Source organism: Sphaeramia orbicularis, chromosome 5, assembly GCF_902148855.1.
Source record: "Sphaeramia orbicularis chromosome 5, fSphaOr1.1, whole genome shotgun sequence".
NCBI lineage: Eukaryota > Metazoa > Chordata > Actinopteri > Kurtiformes > Apogonidae > Sphaeramia > Sphaeramia orbicularis.
The window spans coordinates 10,700,774-10,728,535 of NC_043961.1; the positions used below are offsets into that span (position 1 = coordinate 10,700,774).

The 27,762-nt window shown below is 41.8% G+C and overlaps 1 protein-coding gene across 2 annotated transcripts in view; it reads left to right on the forward strand.

Annotated features, from left to right (window-relative positions):
- The window catches only part of LOC115420004 (cadherin-4-like), a 346,596-nt gene that overhangs the window by 169,082 nt on the left and 149,752 nt on the right, over positions 1–27,762 (forward strand). For both annotated transcript variants that reach the window (XM_030135107.1, XM_030135108.1), the window contains exons 4-5: positions 14,687–14,913; positions 27,303–27,485. In XM_030135107.1, coding sequence (XP_029990967.1) covers positions 14,687–14,913; positions 27,303–27,485 — 410 coding nt within the window. The remainder of the gene's footprint in view (positions 1–14,686; positions 14,914–27,302; positions 27,486–27,762) is intronic.

Below are 27,762 nucleotides of genomic sequence, written 5' to 3' on the forward strand. Positions count from 1 at the left end.
TTGCTCCCGCTCTCCCTCTTTATCTTACCCCTTTCCCCTTTCTCATTCCTCAAGCCTCCTCATGCCCATACCCATGAGAGGCGGCTAATGCAGAGATAAGAACCAGAGCTGGGGCTGTGCACAGACCCAAATGCTTCAGCTAAAGTGCCCCGGCCTACGCTCAGCGGACGCCGTGTGGATTGAAGCCATAACGCAGAGTCAGGCGGACTGTGTAATGTGATGATGTGCACGAAGAAAAAGACGTATCTGTGAGGAAAATCTTTGTCATCCGTTAAAATACTATGACAACCTTTGAAAAACCCCAGCGAGCATCGAGCCCCCACACCCTGGCGTCCGTGTATGGTTGTGTGGCAGACGGAGGTGCAGAATAAAGACCTGTGTGTACGCTGACAGGCTCCGAGAATACAACACCTTTACAGCTGAAGGCAGGAGGGCCTTCTACAGCTGTTCCTTCAGACCTGCATGAAGCACAGCGCTGACACAAGAAGAAAACCAGGCTGTGATGCAGCGGGGGCGGGGGGGCTGTGGGTGTGTGCTGGCCACATAGATGTGACAGCGCAGTAACAATATGACAAGGTTTCATTCAGTGCCGTAAGTGCACCAGCACCAGATAACAGGAGTGTGGCGTTTAAAAAGTCCAACATGAGCAGTGACGCATGCACGCACGCACACACGCACACACACACACACACACACACACACACACACACACACACACACATACACGTATGGGAATGTGAGTGGATGACACCCATACTCATTTATGCATCAGCTGTAATAATTTTATATGCAAAGAGCTGGTGTCACACACTCCCACTCCCAATGTCCCCCTTCTCTCACACTCAGTCTCTTTATCGACTCTCGCTGTGGCTCACGCATAAGCACACACACACACACACACACACACACTTGAGTCGCAGCGGTTTCCTTTTGTGAGAGCAGGCTGTCAGAGGGAACTGTGTGGGCTTTTGTTAAAACAGAGAACTGCAGAGGCAGAGAAATTCATTTCCAACTGCGGCAAAAAAAAAAAGTCTTTTCAGGAAAGTCACATTGTACCTGCAGTGTTTTAAAAACAGCAGCATGTAAATTGAATTAGTTATAAGCATTCCTGTGGGGGCACAGTGGGCTGGATTTCAAGAGTTTCCAGAGTTGTGGATGTGTTTGCACGGGGTGCCTCTGGTTTGACGACACAGTCACAAGATGGTACTTTAGTTGCGATAAATCACAACATCAGAAAATAGATTTGACATCTTTACTTGCCAATCATGCCTGTTCCGCTGCAGTTACTCCACCACCCACAGAAAGTTGTAAACTTTTCTCAATCCTTTTGCCTCTCGTTGGTGGAAAGAATATCACATCTCAAATGTCTTGAGTGAATTTTTAGCTCCTAAAATGTCACTTGCAGGTGAAAACTTTGTACATTTGAGTCTCCTCCATATTTAAACACACGCTTGAAGATCACAAACCTTTACCAGAGTGTGTTCTGTATTCCCTCAGCATTTCTGCACAACCACTGAGAACATATGTTTAAATATTGAATTAGGCACCAGCAGCATCTGAATTAAATTATAGGGAACACAGAGGCTTTAGAAGAACTGATTGTATAGTGAGTGAAAAGTTGAACATTATAACCTCAACTTTAAACCAAACTGAACTGGAACGATTGTCCAAAGCATCACAGCAGGATTACAAACACACCTTAGTTAGATTTAAACTAGTTTTACTGCACATGTATGTGAAAAATTATGACGGGCAAAGTGAAAGAGGATTCTATAAACCTTTTTAAGGTGCAATATCATCTTCAGTTTGTATATGCAGTCTATCAGTTTAAAAATACAGCTTTTGTAATTGGCTTCATTTCGCTTTAATGAGGTTTGTCATTAGAATTAATTCAGCTTATGATGAATCAGTCCTTATCAGGGTATTTAAAAACAATTGTCATCCAAGCATTGCCTTCATTTTTAGTTGAGTACTTCAAACTGTGAAATCAGAACTGGCTTTATTCACGAATCCATAATCATCCACACTCCAACTGACACAATACGTAGGTGATTATAATGATGCATTTCCTTGACTCCAAACCCACTTAACTGCAGGATACAGCTCTGGTCATATTGTCAGGATGCAGTTCTGGTCTTTCTGATATGCAGGTACTGTTTGCGGCTGCGCACATACGCTGTTCTTCTTTTACTCCTCAGTGGGCTCTGCGCTGCTGTCGATCACAGCGTCAGCCTGGCAAAATGACTGTTATTTGGAAATTGAGTGGGTGGCGCTGATTTTCCCGTTGGTTTGAGGAACCAGCAGGGTATCAGAGGGAATGTTTACGTAGCACTGTGCCACGACTGTGATGACAAAAGGGGCCTCATCTGCTCATTCTGGACATATGCACTGTGACAGACACACCTGTTAATGATGGTATTAGAAAACATGCCTCCTACCACTGAGCCCTTGATTTAGACACAGTCAGCACCAGGAACCACTGCTTCAATATATGAGCGCAACACACATGGGATGACCTCTGACCTCTGACCTAACGCCTACATTAAGGAAGTGAGTGCAGGCGTACTTTAATCAGACACCGTCAGCCGTTTTGTCAGGTACTCCATCCATCCTTCAATAGAGGGTACGCCCATACGACACTTCTTCTCCAGGCCACGCCCCTCTAAGTCAGACTGAGTGGCAAAAACCAACCTGCTCAACATGACAGAGTATGGCAGTAAACACAGCGAGACTGGGAAAATGTGAAATATGAAATTAAATTAAGGACAATTGGACTGGACATGGATCTGTACGAGCTACCAAAGAACAAGTGGTCCACATACATTGACATGTGGACAGAAATGGAGTATCCTGACATCCAGGGTGGAGGGGATCATCACTGTTTTTACTTGAAACAAACATTCATGGTTTCATCATCACTGACAACCAGGGTCCAAAACTAGGGCCCAGAACCAGCTGATCCAAAGTGCCCCCCCCCCAGTGAATATATGCATGATCTACTGGTACTGAGGATATTTATGTCTAGTTCAGATCAAATACTTTATACAACACAGATACTACTGTGGACCAGCAGGGAATGACTTTATACTGGTAAATAATATTTTTCCACCCAGTTTTTAAATTATGACATTATTCTTGTAATATTATGGCTTTATTGTTGGAATATGATGACTTTAACCTCATAACATTGTGATTCTTTTTGTATTCGACTTTATTCTCATAAAATTATGTGTTTTATATTGATATTTTATGACTTTATACTCGTAGTGACAAGCATTTTTATTTTCTTATGTGGCCCTAATACTCCGTCGTAGCTTTATTCTCCAGTTCCCCCGTATTTAAAAAACTAGGTTAGCCTCAGTTTAAGTTAGTTTACTAATCATGTAGGAGCACAAGGTTCAGAATCACGAAATGAAACAAAAACCATGAAAGATCTGATCATGAAACCAAGAGCTTCACTAAGAAGTAACGTTAGCCAAAACAATATGTCATTTAAGGTATGATTTTACCCAAAATACTGCATAAATTAATGTTATCTGACACCAAACGGGATCCACAAATCTAGGTTTGGTTTCCTGGATTTGTGGATCCATCGACTTTTCTTTTTGTCTTTCGGTGTCTGTAAAACGATAGCTTTGACTGCTTTTCAAACCTGTTCATACAATCTCTCAATCTCACAACAGCTCTTCCCATTTTTTATTGAATATTGTTCTTAAGTTTAGACAATATTGAAGCCAACGCTGCTACTCATCTCCCTCTTTCTGCCCCTCAGTGGGCAGAACCGCAGTGACTTCCGCTAGTGGTGACGTCATGTGCATACCCTCTATACTTTTGCTGCCCTGCTTCTTCTTCTCTGCTTGTTTTATCGGCAGGTTTTGGGTTTTATTTGACTTGAACTCTAGTTGTTTCAGCTAATACCAACACCTGCTGTACTGGAAATGTATTCTTGTTTCTATAAAAATACAGGAAAATCTTTAAAAAGGAAGATAGTGAAAGGAGAAGGGGCATTACTTGAGTTCTGGTGTCATCGCCACAGTGACACTTTTTAAAGATCAAATGTACTATTGATATTCTAAACTTGTGTACCAGAACACACTTAAAACTATCAAAACTACCATAAAGTATTCAGTTCAGTGTTTACACACATCTGTATCATGGTATCATCAAGTTTTTTCTTCTGACTAAAGGTCATAGTGGCTTATTTTGACAGTCATTTAAAATAATACTGTTTCTTATAGTCTACACCTGCTGCCTCAGCTGATAGTTTAAATTATTGCTTTGTTAGCTTAGCTCTGTTAGCGTAGCTCTATTAGCTTAGCTATGTTAGCTTAGCTCTGTTTTTAAACAGAAAACAGCCACAGATAAATGACAAATCACCTCCATTTTCTGTATTGTTTGAACTGAAGATCTGTTTGGAATCCAACAAAGAAGGTCTGAACTGTCACCGTTTAGTCTGAACTGTGGCTCAACAAACAGCAACTCAGCAAAGATAAGAACATCCCATAATAACTTTGCACATTCATAAACCTTATAATCACACTCACCCATGTAGAAGAAACGCTGCCGTTTCAGCATTGAACTCCGCTCTTGTGTCACTTATTCATTTATCTGACACGGCAGTTGGACTAGTTTTATCTACTTCCTGTCGCCTTCGTCAGAAGCATCACATGATGTTGCTGTGACGTGTCTTATTGGCTGCTCAAGAGGGCTCCGTTGTGTCCAATGGTGAAAACTTTTTTCCTACCTTCTCACTTTGTCACTGTCTTTGACTCTAAAAGTTGTTTCTTTGTGGTTCTCATGTCCTATGATCACTGCTGACACTTTTCTTCACCCTGGGAGACTCACTACTCCCTCTAGTGGACACAGACATCCTCCAGATTGTCAGTATGAATAAAATCAGTTCATATCTCATATAATATAATCAAATACATTGGCATCTTTGGCAGAAAGTCACAGCCCTTTATTCTAAACACTAATGATAATTTTAGGTAATTTTTTAATGTTTGAAAATAGAAATAACACCTATAGTCCCTTTACTGTCTTCTTTTTTTTCTACCTTACAGCATCTTCAACACTACTGTATGTACTTTAATCTACATATACTGCTGTCAGGCATTGGATTGGATTTAAAGCATCAGTTTCCAAATGATTTTTATTTGAATAATATGTTGTTAATGAATACATTTCATTTTTAATATATGCCTTTTCCCATGGATGAAACAACCTTGAGCTTTAGTTACCTCCATATTAAAGCAATGCAGTGTTTAAACGAAAGCACATTAATGTAACTGCTTCTGATCAACCCTTAGCATAAACATCAATATTTTAGATATTGCACCAGTTTGATCATCATTTCTCTGACACCCTTTCATATACAAGCAAAACTGCACTAAAATATACATTTATTGTCATTGTACATATGCACCACAATTCAATGGACAATACCAAGCTGCATAAATACAAATATAAATAAGTGAAATACCCAACAACCGACTCAGTGTTAAATCAAATCCAAACAGCAGCAATACCCCACTCCACTCAGACAGATGTAGTCTGTGTGATTGTATTTTTTACACCGTTCCAATTACAGTCAAAGTAAGAATAAACAGAATAAATACATGAGAAGAGATGCAACAAAGACGGTCAGGGGAGACTATTACCAGGAATAAAGGTTGTTTCATCAATGTAGTCTATTAAAAGATCCCAGTTAATCTGTAGATTACACTATTTATAGCAGCTAAGTGCAGAGTATAAAGTGCAAAGTGATTGACCTTTGTGTAATGTCTTTTTGTGCCTTCGTTTCGCTGCTTTGTGCCTCTGAGTTTACTTTTAAAATGGGTCCTTTTTCTGTCTGGTTGTGCTGGTGGCTCAGACTAGCTGCCCTGGTTTGCACTGGGGAGACAGTGCCTCAGACTGCAGGGGACGAAAGGGAGGATGGGACAGGTGTGGGGAGAAGGGGGGAGGAGAGGGGAGGAGGAGGAGGGAGGTTAAACAGCCGGAGAAGAAGGAAATAAGGACGATCAGAATCAAAGAACTGTGACACCGGAGCATCCAGAAGAAGAGGAGACAAGGAAAAGACAGGAGGGACCGAGGAGAGACAGCCAGGAAGGAGAGAGGGGGTGGAGGACAGGTGTGGGAGGAGAGGGGAGGAGGAGGACAGGTGTGGGAGGAGAGGGGAGGAGGTGGTGGATAGGTGTGGGAAAAGAAGGGAAGAGGAAGAGGACAGGTGTGGGAGGAGAGGGGAGGAGGAGGACAGGTGTGGGAGGAGAGGGGAGGAAGGGGACAGGTGTGGGAGGAGAGGGGTGGAGGAGGACAGGTGTGGGAGGAGAGGGGAGGTGGAGGACAGGTGTGGGAAGAGAGGGGAGGAGGAGGTGGAGGACAGGTGTGGGAGGTGGAGGACAGGTGTAGGAGGAGAGGGGAGGAGGAGGTGGAGGACAGGTGTGGGAGGAGAGGGGAGGAGGAGGACAGGTGTGGGAGGAGAGGGGAGGAAGGGGACAGGTGTGGGAGGAGAGGGGAGGAGGTGGTGGACAGGTGTGGGAAAGAAGGGAAGAGGAAGAGGACAGGTGTGGGGAAGAGGGAGGGAGGAGGACAGATGTGGGAGGAGAGGGGAGAAAGGGGACAGGTGTGGGAGGAGAGGGGAGGAGGAGGATAGGTGTGGGAGGAGAGGGGAGGAAGGGGACAGGTGTGGGAGGAGAGGGGAGGAGGGGGACAGGTGTGGGAGGAGAGGGGAGGTGGAGGACAGGTGTGGGAGGAGAGGGGAGGAAGAGGACAGGTGTGGGAGGAGAGGGGAGGTGGAGGACAGGTGTGGGAGGAGAGGGGAGGTGGAGGACAGGTGTGGGAGGAGAGGGGAGGAAGAGGAGGACAGGTGTGGGAGGAGAGGGGAGGAGGAGGACGTGTACAGGTCTGAGCTGCAGAGACATTCTGCACAGGTACCGAACACCTGGGAGAGGAGCTGAGGTGGACTGTGGAGTACTGATGTGTGTGTGTGTGTGTGTGTGTGTGTGTGTGTGCTGCACTATCTGCTCTGTTGGACAGTGTGTTTTCTCTCATATGAGTCCAGAGGAGCAGCCGAGCAGAATGACACCAGCATCAGCTGTCTGCCAAACACAAAACATACCATAACAGATACACACAGACACACAAAGACGCACAAAGACGCACAAAGATGCACAAAGACGCACAAAGCCACACACAGACACACACAGACTGAGGGATGCACATGCATTCAGAGAGGCTGGTAAAAGGGACACACAGAGGACAGAACCCACAATGTACACAATAAACACATACACACACAGGAAGTACACAGTAAACACATACACACACAGGAAGTATACAATAAACACATACACACAGGAAGTACACAATAAACACATAGACACATGAAGTGTACAATAAACATATACACACAGGAAGTACACAATAAACACATACACACAGGAAGTACACAGTAAACACATACATACACACAGGAAGTACACAATAAACACACACACAGGAAGTACACAATAAACACATACACAGGAAGTACACAATAAACATACACACAGGAAGAGCACAATAAACACACACACAGGAAGTACACAATAAACATACACACAGGAAGAGCACAATAAACACAAACACACAGGAAGTACACAATCAACACATACACGAGGTTAGAAACTTTAATTTAGAACCAAATTCACTCGTATCATAACCCATAAATAAGACCTTTTATAAAATGCTAACATTTTTAAAGAGTGTGTCCCTAGAAAAAACACCCACATTAGCTCATGGTTTAAGTGTGTATCAATAGTTCCATAGTCATTTCCATGCATTCCCATCATCTTCACCATTATTCCTGGGAATAGGACCAGTCATGACTGTGCATGCTGTTGTCTGTGCTGCAGATATGGGTCAGCTGACTGCTATTCAAATCCTGTTAAACCCACTGACAAACACACTGTCATGTATTTACGCCGCTAACGTTCATCAAAGCCGTCCTGTGGATGGTGCTGCCTGCTGATGTCTGGAGCCAAGTCTAATGTCCTTGGGTTAGTGTTGGACTTTGTCATCCGATGGGACCATCTGTGAATGTGGTGGCAGTAAGCAGCGTAGACTTAATAGATATAAAGTGTCAGGGTGACAAATGTTTCGATACACTGTTGTAAAATCAGTGAAAGGAGTCTGTTTTCATCTCTGTTTTCCTGTCTCTGTCTGCTGTTCAGTCCAGATGCTGTTGAAAAGCTAACTAGATAATAACGTGTGAAGGCCACGGGGGTTCAAGCGGCAGAAAAAAACCTTAATTGTGATCTTGTTTTAATCGCAGATGGCTGTGGGTTTAGTGACAAGGGCTCTCCTTGTACACGGAGGTCATGTGGTTTGACAAGCTTACGTTAACAATTACAACTTACAAGTGTTTTTTGGAGCAAGGTGGGTGTGATGGTACAAAAACGGACACCGTGGGTCCGATATGACAAGGATCTATTATCAGAAATGGAATATGAAATTGACCTGTGACTTTCAGAGGTCAGCTTCATACTGTGACTATTGATACTTTTTCGCAGTTTTTTCTGAACCAAAGAAATGAGTCTGTGCCCTTCATGTTCAAATTATGACTGTTACTTTATTTTACCAGAGCAGCGCTCATTACTCAACTGAAAAAGAAGAAACTGTAAATGAGGCAGAATTAGCTGATGAGGATCATTTGAATCTGTTGTTTTTGGTCAAATATTAAAGACAACCTGAAAGTAATCTAGTACCTAAAGAAAATACCACAAACAATCCAAAAACATCCATTCATTCAAATTACAAGACACAGTTACAGACACCAATCCATATTTTATAGAAGAATTAGGTGATATATAATTTGGTGTGAACAATAGTATGTTGAAAGTGAATAAAAAACACCTAGGGCTTCATTTATTTGTCATAACGTTACTGAACCTAGACCTGACCGACTGAGTCAACCCCAGGTCATAACACTGTAGGCACTAGGCATGATGGGTAATCACTGCCCCCACAGGTGTGTACTGTAGACACTAAGCATGATGGGTAATCACTGCCCCCACAGGTGTGTACTGTAGACACTAGGCATGATGGGTAATCACTGCCCCCACAGGTGTGTACTGTAGACACTAGGCATGATGGGTAATCACTGCCCCCACAGGTGTGTACTGTAGACACTAGGCATGATGGGTAATCACTGCCCCCACAGATTGGTACTGTAGGCACTAGGCATGATGGGTAATCACTGCCCCCACAGATTGGTACTGTAGGCACTAGGCATGATGGGTAATCACTGCCCCCACAGGTGTGTACTGTAGACACTAGGCATGATGGGTAATCACTGCCCCCACAGACTGGTACTGTAGGCACTAGGCATGATGGGTAATACTGACCCACAGACCGGAACTGTAGGCAGTAGGCATGATGGGTAATACTGACCCCACAGACCGGTACTGTAGACACTAGGCATGATGGGTAATACTGACCCACAGACTGGTACCGTAGACACTAGGCATGATGGGTAATACTGACCCCACAGACCGGTACTGTAGGCACTAGGCATGATGGGTAATACTGACCCACAGACTGGTGCCGTAGACCCTAGGCATGATGGGTAATACTGACCCACAGACTGGTACTGTAGGCACTAGGCATGTTGGGTAATCACTGCCCCCACAGACAGGTACTGTAGGCACTAGGTATGATGGGTAATACTGCCCCCACAGACTGGTACTGTAGGCACTAGGCATGATGGGTAATCACTGCCCCCACAGACTGGTACTGTAGGCACTAGGTATGATGGGTAATACTGACCCACAGACTGGTACTGTAGGCACTAGGCATGATGGGTAATCACTGCCCCCACAGACTGGTACTGTAGGCACTAGGCATGATGGGTAATCACTGCCCCCACAGACTGGTACTGTAGGCACTAGGCATGATGGGTAATCACTGCCCCCACAGGTGTGTACTGTAGACACTAAGCATGATGGGTAATCACTGCCCCCACAGGTGTGTACTGTAGACACTAGGCATGATGGGTAATCACTGCCCCCACAGGTGTGTACTGTAGACACTAGGCATGATGGGTAATCACTGCCCCCACAGATTGGTACTGTAGGCACTAGGCATGATGGGTAATCACTGCCCCCACAGATTGGTACTGTAGGCACTAGGCATGATGGGTAATACTGACCCCACAGACTGGTACTGTAGGCACTAGGCATGATGGGTAATCACTGCCCCCACAGACTGGTACTGTAGGCACTAGGCATGATGGGTAATATTGACCCACAGACTGGTACTGTAGGCACTAGACATGATGGGTAATACTGACCCACAGACTGGTACTGTAGGCACTAGGCATGATGGGTAATACTGACCCCACAGACCGGTACTGTAGGCACTAGGCATGATGGGTAATACTGACCCCACAGACCGGTACTGTAGGCGCTAGGCATGATGGGTAATACTGACCCACAGACTGGTACCATAGACACTAGGCATGATGGGTAATACTGACCCCACAGACCGGTACTGTAGACACTAGGCATGATGGGTAATACTGACCCACAGACTGGTACCGTAGACACTAGGCATGATGGGTAATACTGACCCACAGACTGGTACTGTAGGCACTAGGTATGATGGGTAATACTGACCCACAGGCTGGTACTGTAGGCACTAGGCATGATGGGTAATACTGACCCCACAGACTGGTACTGTAGGCACTAGGCATGATGGGTAATCACTGCCCCCACAGACTGGTACTGTAGGCACTAGGCATGATGGGTAATATTGACCCACAGACTGGTACTGTAGGCACTAGGCATGATGGGTAATATTGACCCACAGACTGGTACTGTAGGCACTAGGCATGATGGGTAATATTGACCCACAGACTGGTACTGTAGACACTAGGCATGATGGGTAATACTGACCCACAGACTGGTACTGTACACACTAGGCATGATGGGTAATACTGACCCACAGACTGGTACTGTACACACTAGGCATGATGGGTAATACTGACCCCACAGGTGTGTACTGTAGGCACTAGGTATGATGGGTAATCATTGGGCTGCGTCTCTTCTTGGCCTTGTGCGTCCATCTGGACTCCTCAGACCACATGACCCTTTTCCATGAACCACAGTCTGTTTCTATCATTGTATCAGTTTACATTCACCTCTGCTGTAAATATCCACTTGAAGACTGTCACATATTCCAGTTGTGTCCTGTCTGTGTATACTGTCCTCATCAAATCTCACTCACCCATAGTGTTTCTGTTCATTTACCCTTTCTGTTTATTCTGTGACCTAACAGTGATCAAATACATGACTACATTTGCATGTTTCTGTCAAAAATCTATTAAAAAGCTGTGAACCATCTGACATTTTGGTTCCAGAATACATTTGTGTTACATCTGGACAGTGTTTGACTATCAGTCTGTCTCTGTTTGTCCCTTTATCCTCCCATCTTTCTCTTTCTTAGACACAGTTCCAGTATCTTGTCTCAGTTTTGTCTGTCTTTGCCTTTATCTCACTTTAACACTGACTTGACTGACGTGTTTGTTTTTTTTTTTCCCAAAGACTGGTTCTAATGAATAGCTCAGCAGTTGTGAATATCTTCACACGATGTAAATGTGCTTGAAATCCCGGTCATGGTCCTGGCTCCTCCTGGGTACACACCAGTAGGCGGTGAGTGGTCGACTGAGAGCCGGCCCCGTGGCCTTACAACCAATCAAAGACACCTCTAGCACCGCTGCACAATGGCAATGCCGCATGGAGAAGCGCATGTGTGTTCCCACGCCAACTGGCAGCACTACAGCATGCAGATTCAGACGGAGCCTCCAAGGACTCACACATTTGTATTGAAGGATTAAATTAATGTATGCACTAGCGGAGGTTTTGATACTGGCTGGACTTTGAACTTCCTCCTACGCATATGCTTAGCCAGACAAGAACACACACATGCATTCAGACGCAGTGCATCGCAGCACGTGTCCTTAAACCTCACTTCTCCAGCTGCACCACAAGAGACCTGTCAAAGTGACAACAATTAGCCCTCTCCGTTCAAGCTAATTGAAGTCATTTACATAATACATGCCTGGCATCACAATTCATCTGTGGACAATTCAAGCAGGTCTATGTCATATTGTCCCAACCTGATGTTAAATCACCCCCGCCTTGATAAACGATCCCCAAAGCCCAGCAATCATTTCACACAAAGCTTGTCACCCACATAAGGATGTTCTCCGCTGGGCTGTATATTTTAATGAAAATATGGATCGCATCATACACAGATGCGCGCATTGTCAAAACTGTGTTTACCATCCGTCCCATTACGCATGCAATTACTCCGAGGCTGAAAACAAGCAGCCTCATTTGTGTGATGCTAAGCTGCAGTGGCTGAGAAGATCTCATGCTTTATTATCCTGTTGTTTGGGAGCTGCTTTTGACAGGAAGCTGGGCGATAAATTAAATAGATGGCTTGATAAAAAGCTTGCTCTGCAGAATTCGTCACGCTGGATTTTTGAAAAATCACACTGCCGTAGCTCATAACAGGCGATCTGTTCCCTGGGTGATTGATGAAATCAATTTGTCTTGTTATCAACAGTGAGCGTTTGAGATAAGATCAGAGCACATGCACAAGCATTTTGGGAGAAGGGGGAGGGAAGGGTGGGGCGGCTGTTTGTGGAGGAGTTAACAGTCCTTATTCATTGGTACCATTCATGCTATTACACCATGCTGTCAATCAAACCATAATGATGCATCAGGTGTTGATTTGACAATGGTCTTGTTTATTTATTTATTTAACCTTTATTTAACCAGGTAAGTTAGTTGAGAACTGATTCTCATTTACAATAACAACCAGCACACAAACAGAATGAGTAGCAACACAGGTTAGATGTACAGCAAACAAACAAACAAACAAACAAACAAACAAACAAACAAACCAGGATGGACAGCAGAACCCATCCCAGTGACATATAACAAATAGAAAAGCTACAGACAGGTGCAGTGGTCCACAAGAGTATCTGTCACTGACCTTTAAAACGAACAGAGCGTTATGAATGAGGTGAGTTTTAAGGAACTAGAGTGAAGGGAGGACCAGTAACCCTAACCCTAACCCAGTGGAATAATCTACAGCAGTGAAGGGAGGACCAGTTGGCCAGTGAGTCCAGACTGTACTGGTCAGTGTTGGAGGAGCTCCAGTAGCAAAGCACGTGTGATATTCTGTTGGTTTCCACCTTGTTGTATGGTTCTGTTGGGTTCTGCTTTGTTGTGTGGTTCTGTTGGGTTCTGCTGTGTTGTTTGGTTCTGTTGGGTTCAACTCTGTTGTGTGTTTCTGTTGGGTTTTACTTGGTGGTTCTGTTGGGTACTACTCTGTTGTGTGGTTCTGTTGGGTTCTCTTTTGTGGTTCTGTTGGGTTCTACTCTGTGGTTCTGTTGGGTTCTACTCTGTCGTGTGTTTCTGTCAGGTTCTACTTTGTGGTTCTGTTGGGTTCTACTCTGTTGTGTGTTTCTGTAGGGTTCTCTTTGTGGTTCTGTTGGGTTCTACTCTGTCGTGTGTTTCTGTTGGGTTCTACTTTGTGGTTCTGTTGGGTTCTACCCTGTCATGTGGGGTGTAATGGCATGTTCATGTCAGCTGTCTCTGCAGACTCTGATCCCGTGTACATTTAAAAACACTCTTTGTGGTTCTGTTGGGTTCTGTTGGGTTCTACTCTGTCGTGTGTTTCTGTCAGGTTCTAGTTTGTGGTTCTGTTGGGTTCTACTCTGTTGTGTGTTTCTGTTGGGTTCTCTTTTGTGGTTCCGTTGGGTTCTCCTTGGTGGGTCTGTTGGGTTCTACTCTGTGGTTCTGTTGGGTTCTAATCTGTCGTGTGTTTCTGTTGGGTTCTACTCTGTGGTTCTGTTGGGTTCTAATCTGTCGTGTGTTTCTGTTGGGTTCTACTCTGTGGTTCTGTTGGGTTCTACCCTTTCATGTGGGGTGTAATGGCATGTTCATGTCAGCCGTCTCTGCAGACTCTGATCCTGTGTACATGTAAAAACATTCTTTGTGGTTCTGTTTGGTTCTGTTGGGTTCTACCCTGTGGTGTGGGGTGTAATAGCATGTTCATGTCAGCTGTCTCTGCAGACTCTGATCCCATGTACATGTAAAAACACTCTCCTCTGTCTTTACTGCGCTCACAGACGCATTAGCCTGGAAACAGGACGAGGATTTAATGGGTTTGTGTGTGTGTCCAGTCATGAGGTTCCTCACAGCTTCCTTTCTTCTGTCCCGGTCAAGCAGAACCACAAATGTCGCTCAAGATTGAGCCTCGTGTGTTTGTCAGAAAAGCGTGGCGTAGACGCGGATGCGCTTCAGACCTTGTGTTTCCCCAGAGCAGCAGAAGAAAACGCTGTTTTGACAGTGGTTTGGGTCGAGGTTGTAGAAGAAGGATATGAAAAAGAATTAGGTTCCCCTCTTGTGAATTCCAGTGGAGAAACAGATAAGCAGTTTGTTTTGCCAAAGACGTCAAAGCATGGATTCAGAAGTGACAGCAGAAGGGATGAGATATTTCCAGATACATGGTGATGGATGCGGGTTAATCTTAAACCTGCCAGATGTGTCGAGGATCTGCGAACACCTCATGAAGTAAATGTGACTGTGCTGCTCTTGGATTCTGACCCCCCCCCCTCCCCCCTCTGTCTCTGCAGTGAAGTTTGAGGACTGTCAGCGCAGCAGAGAGGTGGGCTTTGTCAGCAGCGACCCCAGCTTCAGTGTGAGGCCTGATGGGACGGTGTACGCGGAGCAGGAGGTGGCCAACCTGTCGGAGCCCGTCCAGTTCATGGTGACGGCGCGGGGGCTGCACGACCTCCACATCTGGGAGACCACAGTGAAGTTGGCATTGGCTGGACACCCCCACCCTTTACCTCTGACAAAGGTACCGTTCACCAACACTGGGCACCACCATGACGGGACAGTAGTTTATGAAAACCCTTGTGGGGTGGGTGGGTGGGTGGGGTACTGCTTCTGACCATGTTTCCTACACCACTAGTGTTGATTTTACATCCGTCCAAAGCTTTGCATTATACATTCTTAATGAAATCCAAATATTTTTGTTCATTATGAAACTGTGGTGGGACAAATTGGATTACAGTGACTGCCACAGTCTAGGTAATTAATGACAACCAGTCTTTATCTTAATTACCCAATAAACCCAGATATTGTTCTTTTAATACCAAAATAATGATCAAGTGTGCCACAGCATTTTGTCGCCACTGGGCAAAAACGTCATAATTGCTTTTATATCTTTTATTCATAGTCTGAAGAAACAAGGCTTCTGTTCCCTTTTCTTGGAACTCTTCTAAATCTACAGAACATTTGATCAACTCACAGGGGTTTAGGGGTTTTACTCAGGGACGCTGTTGATTTTCAAGTCCTGTCCTTGATTTCAGCCTCCTACGCCTTTAATTGTACCAATAGAGAAAAGTCTTTTGGCTGTTTGAACTTTGTCAAATCCACAAGATTAAGGGTTAGATTTAGTATAGGGTTAGTAACCCTATAGTATAACCCTTTAGCATAGGGTTTGTAACCCTATACTAAACCTAACCCTAACCCTATACTAACCCTATACCTATTCTACCTATACTAACCCTAACACTAACCCTATACTAACCATAACCCTAATCCTAACCTTAACCATATACTAACCCTATACTAACCCTAAGACTATGAACTGAATTAAGACACAATCATCCAGCCATATTTACCAGGTAACAAAACTAGAATAGAATAGAATAGAATAGAATAGAATAGAATAGAATAGAATAGAATAGAATAGAATAGAAAACTGAAAAGTAAGATAGGAAAGTATAATTTCAAAAAACTACAATTTTACAAAGCAACATAAGAGAGCTTAGTAGAATTAAAATGAAATACAAAACAGGATAAAATATGAATAGGTGCAATTTACGGTATGAACAGTAGGTATGTATATATATGAACAATATTAATAGTATGTGTGTGTGTGTGTGTGTGTGTGTGTGTGTGTGTGTGTATATATATTAACAGTATGTTTATATCTGAACAGTATTAACAGCATGTATATATGAACGCTATTAACAGTATGTATATATATTAACAGTATGTGTATCTATGTAAATATATGAGCCAGGTCTATATAAAAATAGTGCATTTATTTTTAACATACTATTTTTGATATATATATATATTTTTTGTTACACTTATTGCCCTTTAATTCACATTTGGGCAAATCCATTCTTCTTCTTCTTCTTCTTCTTCTTCTTCTTCTTCTTCTTCTTATCATTATTATTATTATTATTGTTATTATTATTATTATTATTATTATTATTATTATTATTATTATTATTATTATTATTATTACCATTATTATCATTATTATAATTATTTGGTGGATTATTGACATTATTTTAAGTGATTGTGAGGCTGCAGTGGAGGGAAGCAGCAGAGGGTGTTGAAACATAAACTCAGCTTGTTCCTCACACATAGAACTGATCCTTTTATGTGTGTGTCATGTGCCCTGAAAGCAGACTTTTAGAGGTATAATGTACATCTGAAATGTGATGATGTCCTTTTCAACAGCTATAATTGAAAGAACTTCTTTTTTAATCTGCTTTTACGTTGTCAGACATTCGTTATGCCCCATATTTGTACCTACTTCTCTTACCTGTAAAAACAGATATCACTAAGTGTGAGTGTATCAGCTGCTTGGTTAATCACATTAGAAATGGTGTTTGGTTTAAGCTCTTTTTAGTCCCTGTTCTAAATGAAACATTGCTGCAGGTACAGTGTTTCTCCATGTCCATGCGCTCATATGTGTTTACGTCTTAGTGGGTTTTCAGATTGCATGCACAGCAGCCCACACATGTGTGACACGTAGACACATGGTCCTATTTGTGACCAAGTCTTCATTACAGACCAACAGCCTGCACACTGTACAGACACAAACTCAGGCTCATTTTTCCTGCACTACTTGTTGAACGCCATTGGGCTTAATGTTCAGTCATGTTTCTAATCATGACAAAAAGCCCAAGACTCATGTAGCTAAAGCAATTGCAGAGTGGGGATTAAAATTCTGCCCACTCCTGGCAGTGCAATAATGGAGACTGGGAAATAATTGACATTGATTGAGCTAATGTTCCACTCTGGTGGAGACTGCGAGAACCAGGTGATGTAGTTTCATTGTATAATTATGTTCCCCGTATCGTGGAGCAGGAGAAAAATTCAATAATTGAACAAGAAATAAATGTGTTTCCTCTAATCGCATGGAAATTTGAAAAGTGGCTTTTAAAGGTATACCGGAACAGGGCTTACATGTGTTTTTATCACTTTTATTCAACAGATACAAATATGGTGCAGAGTAGAATATAGTATCAGTCTCCTGAAGAGGAAATTGCTAATAAACCCTGAGGAGAAAAAAAAAAATCATTGTGTGCTTTATCATTTTAAAAAAAGTAATTTCAGTATGTGGTTGAACATGAAGGTGAAGAAATAGAACTTATTTTTTTTTGGATCCTTTGTGCAGGTAGATGAGAAGCAGACAACTGATTTAACATAGACATTAAACATAAACCACACGGTTCAGTAGAATATATCAGACACAAACCAGACGGTTCTTTGGAATACATCAAACACAAACCAGACGGTTCTGTAGAATACAACCCAGATGGTTCTGTAGAACACATCAAACACAAACCAGACGGTTCTGTAGAATACAAACCATATGGTTCTGTAGAATACATCAAACACAAACCATATGGTTCTGTAGAACACATCAAACACAAACCAGACGGTTCTGTAGAACACATCAAACACAAACCAGATGGTTCTGTAGAACACATCAAACACAAACCAGACGGTTCTGTAGAACACATCAAACACAAACCATATGGTTCTGTAGAATATATCAAACACAAACCAGACGGTTCTGTAGAACACATCAAACACAAACCATATGGTTCTGTAGAATACATCAAACACAAACCAGATGGTTCTGTAGAACACATCAAACACAAACCATATGGTTCTGTAGAATACATCAAACACAAACCATATGGTTCTGTAGAATACATCAAACACAAACCAGACGGTTCTGTAGAACACATCAAACACAAACCAGATGGTTCTGTAGAACACATCAAACACAAACCTACTCCCTCACAGTTGTTCTAAATCGCTGCAGTACACTCTCCTCTACGCTCCCTGTTAAAAATGGTCACAAATAGAAGTTTGTTGAAGTGAAGAGGTTCAACCCTGAGTTTTCAGCATCATGAAGGTGTTTTCTGATAATTCACCACAGTAATTTATCCTGCAAAACTAAAACCTAAAACCTGCAAATGTGTCCGCAGTGGGACTAATAAAGGATTATCTTATCTTAACCTGCCCAGAGCAGGTTTTGTTCATTAGAGAGTATTTAAAGCACTGCCCACTACCCCCCAATCAGTTCTACTAGAAGATCCCACAGACTTCAGTGAATGGATAAAAAAAGAAAAAAAGGAAGAAAAACAACTGGTGTTGAGCAGATAATGAATAATATATACTCAGACTGATTAAAGCACTGAAGCTTTTCACTTGTTGAACTTCTAAGACTAGACAATAAGCCTTTTTACCATGTTTCCAGTGTGTATCTGTGGTTTTTTCTGTAGTTGAGACCAGACTGTAACAGCAACAGGGTTAAGACTATCTGTCAAATCTCACAGGGCATAATATTATAAGAATATATTCATTTAACAGAGTACACCAATGTCATTAATGTCAGATCCACTCATGCCTTAATGAGTTGATAATGATAAGAAAAGATACGCGAGCAACAACAATAGGAGCTTGGGCCTATGGCTTTGGCTACAGGTGCTGGGTTGTGTCTAAAGTCCTCATATCCATTTATACTTAATTCTTCTTCTTTTCAGAAATACACTGAAAGACCGGATAGTTGAGTTTACTTAAAAAATCTCAGGTAACTTGTTGCCTTGAAAAATTTGAGTAATGAGTAATGAAAACTTGAGTGTATTAAACTTAAATGCTTGATTTGAATGGAGTTGCTACTTTAAGTACAACACACTAAATGCCAAGTTAATTTAACGTAAAATTTGTTGCAATGTCAATAGCTTTGTATAATCATTAACTTAATATCATCAGTTCATTTTACTCAATTCTAAATAGATTTGAATTAAACATATAGTAATGTAAATTGCTTCGTTAAATTATTCAACATAATATATTGTCACACAGTTGGAAGTTAAGACAAAATTAGCTCAATGTAATCAGCCAGATAAGACAGAGTTTTTAAGTTGGTAAGTCTTGAAGTTTCTCATCAAATTACATGTTGTGTAGCTGAACAGGAAAGCCATTGTTGGGTCTATAGCTCTCACTCATGGTGCAACTCTACAAAAATACAAAAACAAACACAAAAAGGCCAATAAACACTGACATACACACATTAAGTCCAAATTAACACTAACACCACAACCCCGCTGAACCCCTGCACAGAAAAACCCATTTTCAACAACATGCCCAATACCCACAATGCAATGCGGAGATAAAAAAGGCGTGGTCATGACTAAAACTTAGTGATTTAAATCCATTCAACTTAAACTTTTTCGTACTTTGGACTATGTCTACAAATAAGTAGAATATACTTAACATTTTATAGTAATGTAATAAAACTTAAATCATGTAAGTACATTGTCATTAAAGCATTTTAGTAAATACGAAGTCCGTGCTTACAGTATGACGTAAACAGAAACCTTAGTTCGTTGCTAAACACCTTTGTGATATCACTTGTTTGATTTGATCATACCAGGAAATAGAGAAAGATCCACAGAGAGAAAGGCACACAAAGGCCTTCACACATTTAACAGCCTGTCTCCCAGTGATGACATCATGAATTGGTCAACATTCATTCTTTGCATTTCAATTTTTTTTTTAATTCAGAGGTGAAATATATGACATATTCATAAATGTTTTTGCTGGTATAATAATAATCTCTGTCAGTGATCGCATGGTGGTGTGTTTAGCTGCAGGGACACTGCCCTCTGCTAGTGTTGACCTGTTTTCAGTAGTATTATCATGCAGGTTGTGCAGATACAACTTGAAAACCAGAAAAATGTAGTGACTTCAGCTGCAGGTGTGCATGAAACCTCCTGACCTGACGCTGACCTGACACCGTATGAGCAGAGCTCTGTCTGTATCCACTCAAAATATTCTTTCAGTGGTGTCGACACATTTATTTGTGCTTTCAAACATAACTGCAGATGTGTGAATGTTTTATTTCTCGGTGTCACGTCTTTGGTCATTCATGTCACTCCCACTCCTTTTTTTTTTCTTTTACCTTCTTTTATTGTCCCTCCCACTCCTTTTTTTTCTATTAACTTCTTTTACTGTCCCTCCCACTCCTGGTTCAGGTCCAGCACACTGGACCACCACAGGAGGGAGACATGACGTTTCAACGGTCTTTCTACAAACAAACACAAGTAATCAGACAGGTTTCATTACCTTTACCTCTAACTTATCAGTGCGGTGTTTTTGAACCCAGTGGTTTATTTTCCTTTTCCATTTTTGGTAAACAGTTATCTGCCCATCTTTTTGTTCTGAAAGTCAATAGTTATTTTAGAAGAGAGGTTATCATAATAACATCACCTAACTGCTACTTATCACTGTGTGATCAACATGGTGACAGCAGGAGGGCATAAAAACAGCTGAGGATATTGTCTTCCTCCCATTGGCGTCGAAGAAACAGCTCCAACAGTACTTCATCTGTTTTCTAACACTGATCTGAAAGGAGAGCTGCTTCAGTGTAAACCACCCATACATGAGCCGGGTCAGCGCTGAACCTCTGTCTATGCTTTGGTCTTTGTGGTTTCAGGTCCAGGTCCAGTGAGTGTCTTTAAATAACTGCCTCTGTATCTGACTGTTCAGTGGGGGCAGCAGACTTCGTATGCTTTGAGGGTTCTCCATGAGTGACCAGATCATTTTTGTATTTAATTACTAACATGCAACACCAGTGCAGTTGAAGTGTGGAGTATTTGTGAGCTGAGAGGCCGTTCCTCTGTGTTTATGTACTCAGGCTATCGCTCCTCACACAGGTAAGGCCTCTGTGAGGGCTCTCCAGCTCATACTGATTTCATGGCATGTTGGTTTGCCTTCTCCACCAGCTTAGAGCCCATCAGTTATGCACCACTGAATCTGGACTCCACTGGTTGGCGGAGTGGGTTTTAGTGCTTATTTGATTTGCATTTTTACCACACTCTCCCAGATGGCCTCACCTGTTCAAGTTAGATTAGAGCAAAGGCTGGCAGCAGAGTGAAAGGTTCTGGAGGACCCAGGAGTCCGGTGGACGCCCGAAAGCAACCCCACCGAGGTGGAGCGCCAGCGCCTAACGCTTATACAGTTAGCTAGTATTAGTGAAAAAAATAAGTTAGTTAGAATTAGTGACTAACTTAAGTTAGTTAGTATTAGTAACTAACCTAACTAACCTTATTGCTTATAAGGTTAGTTAGTATTAGTGACTAACCTAAGTTAGTATTGATGACTAACCTAACTAACCTCATAACTTGATGGTGTTGACAGTCCACACTGTAAAGCTAGTATCTGCAGGCCGATAGAAGCTGTGAGATCTACAGTACTTTGATATAAAGTAAGATTTAAATGTTATTTTTCTTCACTTAAGTTTTTGAGAGAAGATCTCATGGGAGAACATATTCTAAGTGCAGAGAACCACTGTGATCTCCTTTTATTCATACTGAAGCAGCAGAGGGAAATAACACCACAGCACTAAACACAGAAAAAAGAGCAGCCTAAGTCCTGATTTCAATGTTTTCCCAGCCACACTCAACAGACACTAAGCAATGAGCACACACTCTTATTGTATTGTTCTGTCTGTTTGTCACAATGATAACCTCCAGATGTCAGCTCCACGGCTGGGGGGGGGGCTGTTGAATGCCCCAGCAATGCGCAGGCTGCCTGGGAACAGCGGGCTGCCAGCTGGCCCTGCTTGCCTCTGGGTTTCTGGAGCACAACAGGGACACACTAACTGACTCGTTGTCATGTGTTCATGCCCACACACACACACACACACTGAGATGCAAAACAACACATGTATGTAATGCATAGAGACAGATTCACATCAACATATGCTCATGCATGATTTGTGTATGTGCACACATGCTTACATGAAGGCCGCCACACTTGATTTCCCTCATGTGCATGCAGCCATGACTGCACATGCACATCCTGAACACACACAAACCCTAAACCTAGCCTGCTAACAGTCCATGGGAACTTTGTTCCAGTTTTTCCATTCTTCCTTTGTATTTCACTGACTGTCACAATGCCAACAGCCTGTCATCGAACATGCTGTTTGAAAGTGACTGTCAAAAAAACCTACAAAAGCATGTATCCCTTCCTGTCTCTCTGCCTGACCGTCTCTCTTCTTCATTTCAGTTTTGCTAACATTTCTAAATCATTGTCGAGTTCAGACCAATTGAATCCTTCAGCCTTATAATTGTTAGGCATGTTGCACTTTTTTTCCCTCCAATATTTTGTATTGAAGAAAAATAGAACACTTCCAATCACAGAATTTCAATTTACCTTCCCTTTATTTCCCCAAGTATAAACATATATGCATACAGAGACACATTTACATCTATACTGACTTTATACGCCTGCATAGAAAAACAACAAATGAAAGAGCACTCTAATTAGAGTGAAGCAAAAATAAAAAAAAGAAAAAGAAATGAACTAAAATTAAATGTATAATGAAAAAAAAAAAATACACCCCCTCACCCCCCCACCCCAAACCCTGCCCCACCCCAGCTCATCCTGACCAGTACAAAGTAATGGTTACTGATGTATTATAAGTACAACAATGTTGAGCTTTTTGTCTAATGCTAACTGGCATGCAGAGCAAATTTTCACTGTGTTTTAGGCCAATAGTATCTGAGCACATTAAGTGTAAGCCTGTCTTAATTATTACACAATTGCCTTATATTAATTATTTGAAGTGGTTACCATTATTTAGCAATTTAATTCAGTAACTGAACCTCAGACTTAAACAGAAATGTTATGTTCGTCACTGTTTCACATCATTTTCTATTATTTCAGACCTGTCAGCCTTCTAAAGATGTCCTGTTGTTGCACCACCTTCACCTTGACTCCTTTCACTTCTTTTATCTGCAATTATCTTCACTTTCTTTGTATATTTTATTCAGTAATAGACTTTGTTTATTTGAAGACACACATGCTTAGGGTCGATAAATGTTGTTCTTCTTATTCTATACTAATAACGTCAAATAGAGGGAGTTGTGAAACTACCTTTGTGACAAATAATTGACATTTCATTATTGTGGCAGCTTTAACTGAATGTAGATGGCGAACGGACTCGTATGTATTTCTGCCCATACACACTGAATTCTATACATACAGTCCTGAATATTCATCATCATCTGCCAGAGACACTGTTGTTTTCCCTTCCTATTTCATGCCATTTTTTGTCCACTTATTTGTTTTCCCTTGTTTTGTTTTTTTTGTTTGGTTTCAAATGACCATCTGCAAATATATACTCAGACACTGAAACACCCACAGGTTCACAGACACAGACTAATTCCACCTGCTGCTGGTGGAGGGCTTGGCGTGTACCCTGGCTCCCTGGCGCCAGTTAGTACCTGTGAGTGTTTTGGATGAGTGGACCTGGAATGAGAGTTATCTTATCTGGGAAACACATCTGGTCCCTTCGTTCCTCTCTCTGTCCTTCAAACATCCACTCAGTCGCCCCTCTCTCTCCACGCGCTCAGATAAATCCACACCCCTGGCCGTCCACAGGCCTGCGCTCCAATCCTCTGAGCTGTGACTGTTTAAAGAGTTCAAACAAAAGGTGCAAAATATACCCCGAGTTTGCACAGGTGTAGCTTACCGTCCGCCTCTGTCACATGCAGAGCAGGTGTATACTGATACGATGGCACTACGTCCACGTGTGGCCGCCGTGACAGTGGCATGTGTGTGTTCCAGGTGGGATGAACAGGAGGATTTGCACTGTTTTCCAGGTGACAGCGGCACACTGCCAGCATATGTGTGTATACGCAGGGAGCAAAGAGCACAATAGGATTAGGTGGATTACAGTAATACAACCATCTCACACAACAGGACACCGCAGAGCATTGGAAAGAAACACACTGTTTTTACACACCCGTCTAAGCCTTATTTTACAAGGAAAGACCAGTTAAAACACAATCATTTTTTTGCAGCTATAGCCGAAGGCCAGTAAGGAGTGGGGGGGTGGGGGGTGGGGGCTCTGAGTACATCCACCTTCATTTATCAGAATCTGTACATTGGCATTCTATGTGATGTTCAATGGTTCAATACAATCAAAAACAGATTACTTCTCGTCCAGTGGCGGCTGCTCGTCTTTCAGAGAGGGGAAGCTCATTGTCAGCTTACATAAAAAAAAAAAAGTCAAGTTATTTAAACATAAATTCGGCCCTGCGTTCCTTTTTAAGAAAATGGTCAGTGACCTTATCGTACCAAGTAAACAAGAAAACGTTGAAATTATGTTAAATTGAAACAAGGCAGTACAATGAGTGCATTTTATTTACAGTGCAAGAACAAGTAATTTCATAGTGGTTTCTCTCTCGATTTCACAAGGAGAATGCGCGACGGTATTAAACTGAACTCTGTCAAGTGAAGGAGTAGATCTCTGTCAATCAGATGGGATTCAGCCTTTCAACTGATCCTCCAATCAGCACGTGGAAGCCCAGTGTCTGGCCCAGCTGAGCTCCGCCCACAGCTCCATTCACCTCCAGAGACGCCGAGCGTCCGGGGGCGAGACAACATCGTGGCATTTATCCAATTACCATCCAGTTTTGAGGCAATGAAAAAAACTGTTCCACTCAGTCCCATTGAAGTGCATGGACGCTGAGCGTCTATGGGCAAATGCACTGAGCAGAGATCATATGAGAAAACAGAGACACAGGAATGTATGAGAAGTGAACAACATCGAGTCCGTTGAGTTTTGATAAAGCTGATTCTGAACGAACTTGTCTGTGAGATGAATGTGTTCTAACACATTTGGAGTCAATGAAATGTCAACACAACCGTACATATTTGACCATTTAATTTTCATAATTTTAGGGGAAGCCAAGCTTCCCTTCCAGTCTATGAGAAATCGCCTTTATTCTCGCCAATACTTATGATTATTATTATTTATGTATTACTACTTCATTTTTTTTTTTTTTTTTCCTGTTTTTAATTTTATCTTGCAGTATTCTTATTATAGTTAATGTTGTTTTGTTTGAGTGTTGAGTAGGGGTGTAAGAAAATATCGTTTCTGCAATATATTGTGATATTTCATTTCACAATACCGTATTGATATTAAAAAGTACTGTATCAATATTTTTAGGTATTTATTCAAATGCAGGTATTTTGGAGGTTAACTTTTGTTTTTCTTTTTTGCTAATATTTTATTTATTATCATTTAACCCTTTTATAAAATAATGGTTATATGAAGCATCCTAAAAGCACTTTTTACTGTCTGAGAGAGGCAGATGTTAGTTCCTTTGTTGGGATTGCACAAAAATAATGTTATGATAATAGTTATAAACTAATAGAATATGAACATTTGAGCGGGATCTTAAACTGTAATGTCTGTAAAACTGATGTATTATTATTATTATTATTATTATTATTATTAAAATATAATTTCAGTTTTAACACAGGGACATTTTGTGATATAGCATTAGATCTTGTTCTGATCAAATAAAAATGTGTTTAGTATTTGTACATATTTCTGTTGTAATTCAATTCTTCCAGGAAATAATCTTAAAAATAAGAAACAATCAAAAAATTGCTTTTTTAACAGTATCATGATATATTGTAATATATCGTATCGTGATCCTAGTATTGTGATTTGTATCGTATCACCAGATTCTTGCCAATACACACCCCTACTATTGAATGTTCTTAAGAAGGAAATATGAGGGTGAATCACATTGTTGTTATGCTTGTAAATGGATACTGTATGTCTGTTTGGAATAGGAGGACCCCAGGAAGAGCAGCTGATGTCCGGCATCAGATGATGGGGATCCTAATAATAAATTTTAAAAAATAATTACTTCACTAAATATGTGATAGTAAAGGAGAGAAGAATGTTCCTACGAAGCTGCTAATATTCCATGAATATTCCTGTTTGCATCTTCCAGATAACAATACCCAAAACCACATTAATCACAGGCTTGAAACTCTCCTGCCATTTAGCTTGTTTGTATCAAAATCCTTTTTTTTTGCCCCAAATGTGTGAACAGAACCACCCTCTTTCATTCCTTCAACTACCTATTGAAAAGGTCGGCGCTGCCATATTTGCACATATAACGTACAAAACCTGTCCTCGTCTGCCAAGTGCACTAATGTTGCCAAGACTCAGATATCAAGTCTGCCAAAGGAAGTCTAGTAATGTAGATTTTTCTTCTGGGCATACATTTCCATCCCAACAAATTACTGGCAAGTTGGTTTGACTACAACACACTGTTATCTGCTGACTATAAACAGAGGCCGTTTGTAGTGGAGCAAACGCCAAATGAGACTCATGTTCCCAATGCACCATACGTGTTAAAGAAAACCTGACTAATATTTCCCACATGTCCTAATAATAAGGCATCAGGGAATGGGCTGCTTTCATGACCCATATCTGACTCAGAATAGTAGTGGGATGTTAGTGTCTGATCCAAAATGTCCAATGATGTTTTTGATGTCAGTATTTGAATGTGTTGAGCTGCTCTTCATCTGACTTCTCTGTTTGGCAAAACTGCACAACAGCTGTCTCTCCTTGATATTACACAGGGATCCCATCAATACCTGTTTTATCAGATGATAGGCTTCTGTTTGGACAAAGTGTCCAACTGGAATCAAGTTAAAAGCATGGGCAAGGATGCAGATGAAAAACAACAACGTCGTGTATAAACCCTCATTCTTCTTCTCTGGTAGAAGATGAAATCCTGGGTAGATTCAGATGTTTTGGTAGAAGCCTCCAGAAACATGATACAGACGCATTCAGACAAATACTTATTTACACTGTACGTAGTCGTGTTTGGCTCTCTGTCACTCTCTCAAAGTGGTTTCATTGTTCGTGTGACACCCAGTATTTTAGTTTCAATTTTAGCAGAAGGAAAAACATGTCATTGTACCACACTTAATAGATTCATCTTTCAACCTGTCGTGGCAAAGTAACATTTTTGAAATGATAGCACGCGCAGCTTATTCAATGCAAGATGTGGCGTGATATGACATGTTGGATTTTTTTTTCAGGTTGGAATCGAAGAAATGCTGTCAAGAGTGTGGGACTCGCAGCCCAGAGTTATCAGGTTCCCTCGAAAACATCAGCGAAGTTCCTCTGCCAATGGGCTGAGGCGTCAGAAGAGGGACTGGGTCATTCCACCCATCAATGTGCCCGAAAACTCCAGAGGACCCTTCCCTCACATGCTTGTCAGAGTGAGTGACAGCTCCTGTAATTTTATCTCAGAAGGTCTTTGATATTCCACACAACTTTAGAACATGTCTCTGCAGACCAAATAGGGGCTGTGCTTTTTTAGTTTAGATTCTAGAAGAACTGGGTAGAAAACCTCATACTAACTGTGACCAGACAAATGGGAAGCATGGGGGAATATTCTGTAGTATGTCCCACTATCAGCACCAGGCCAACACACTCCACATTCTGGGGTTTTACACACACATACACACCAGCAGGCTAGCAGCGCCGCTCTGGTCT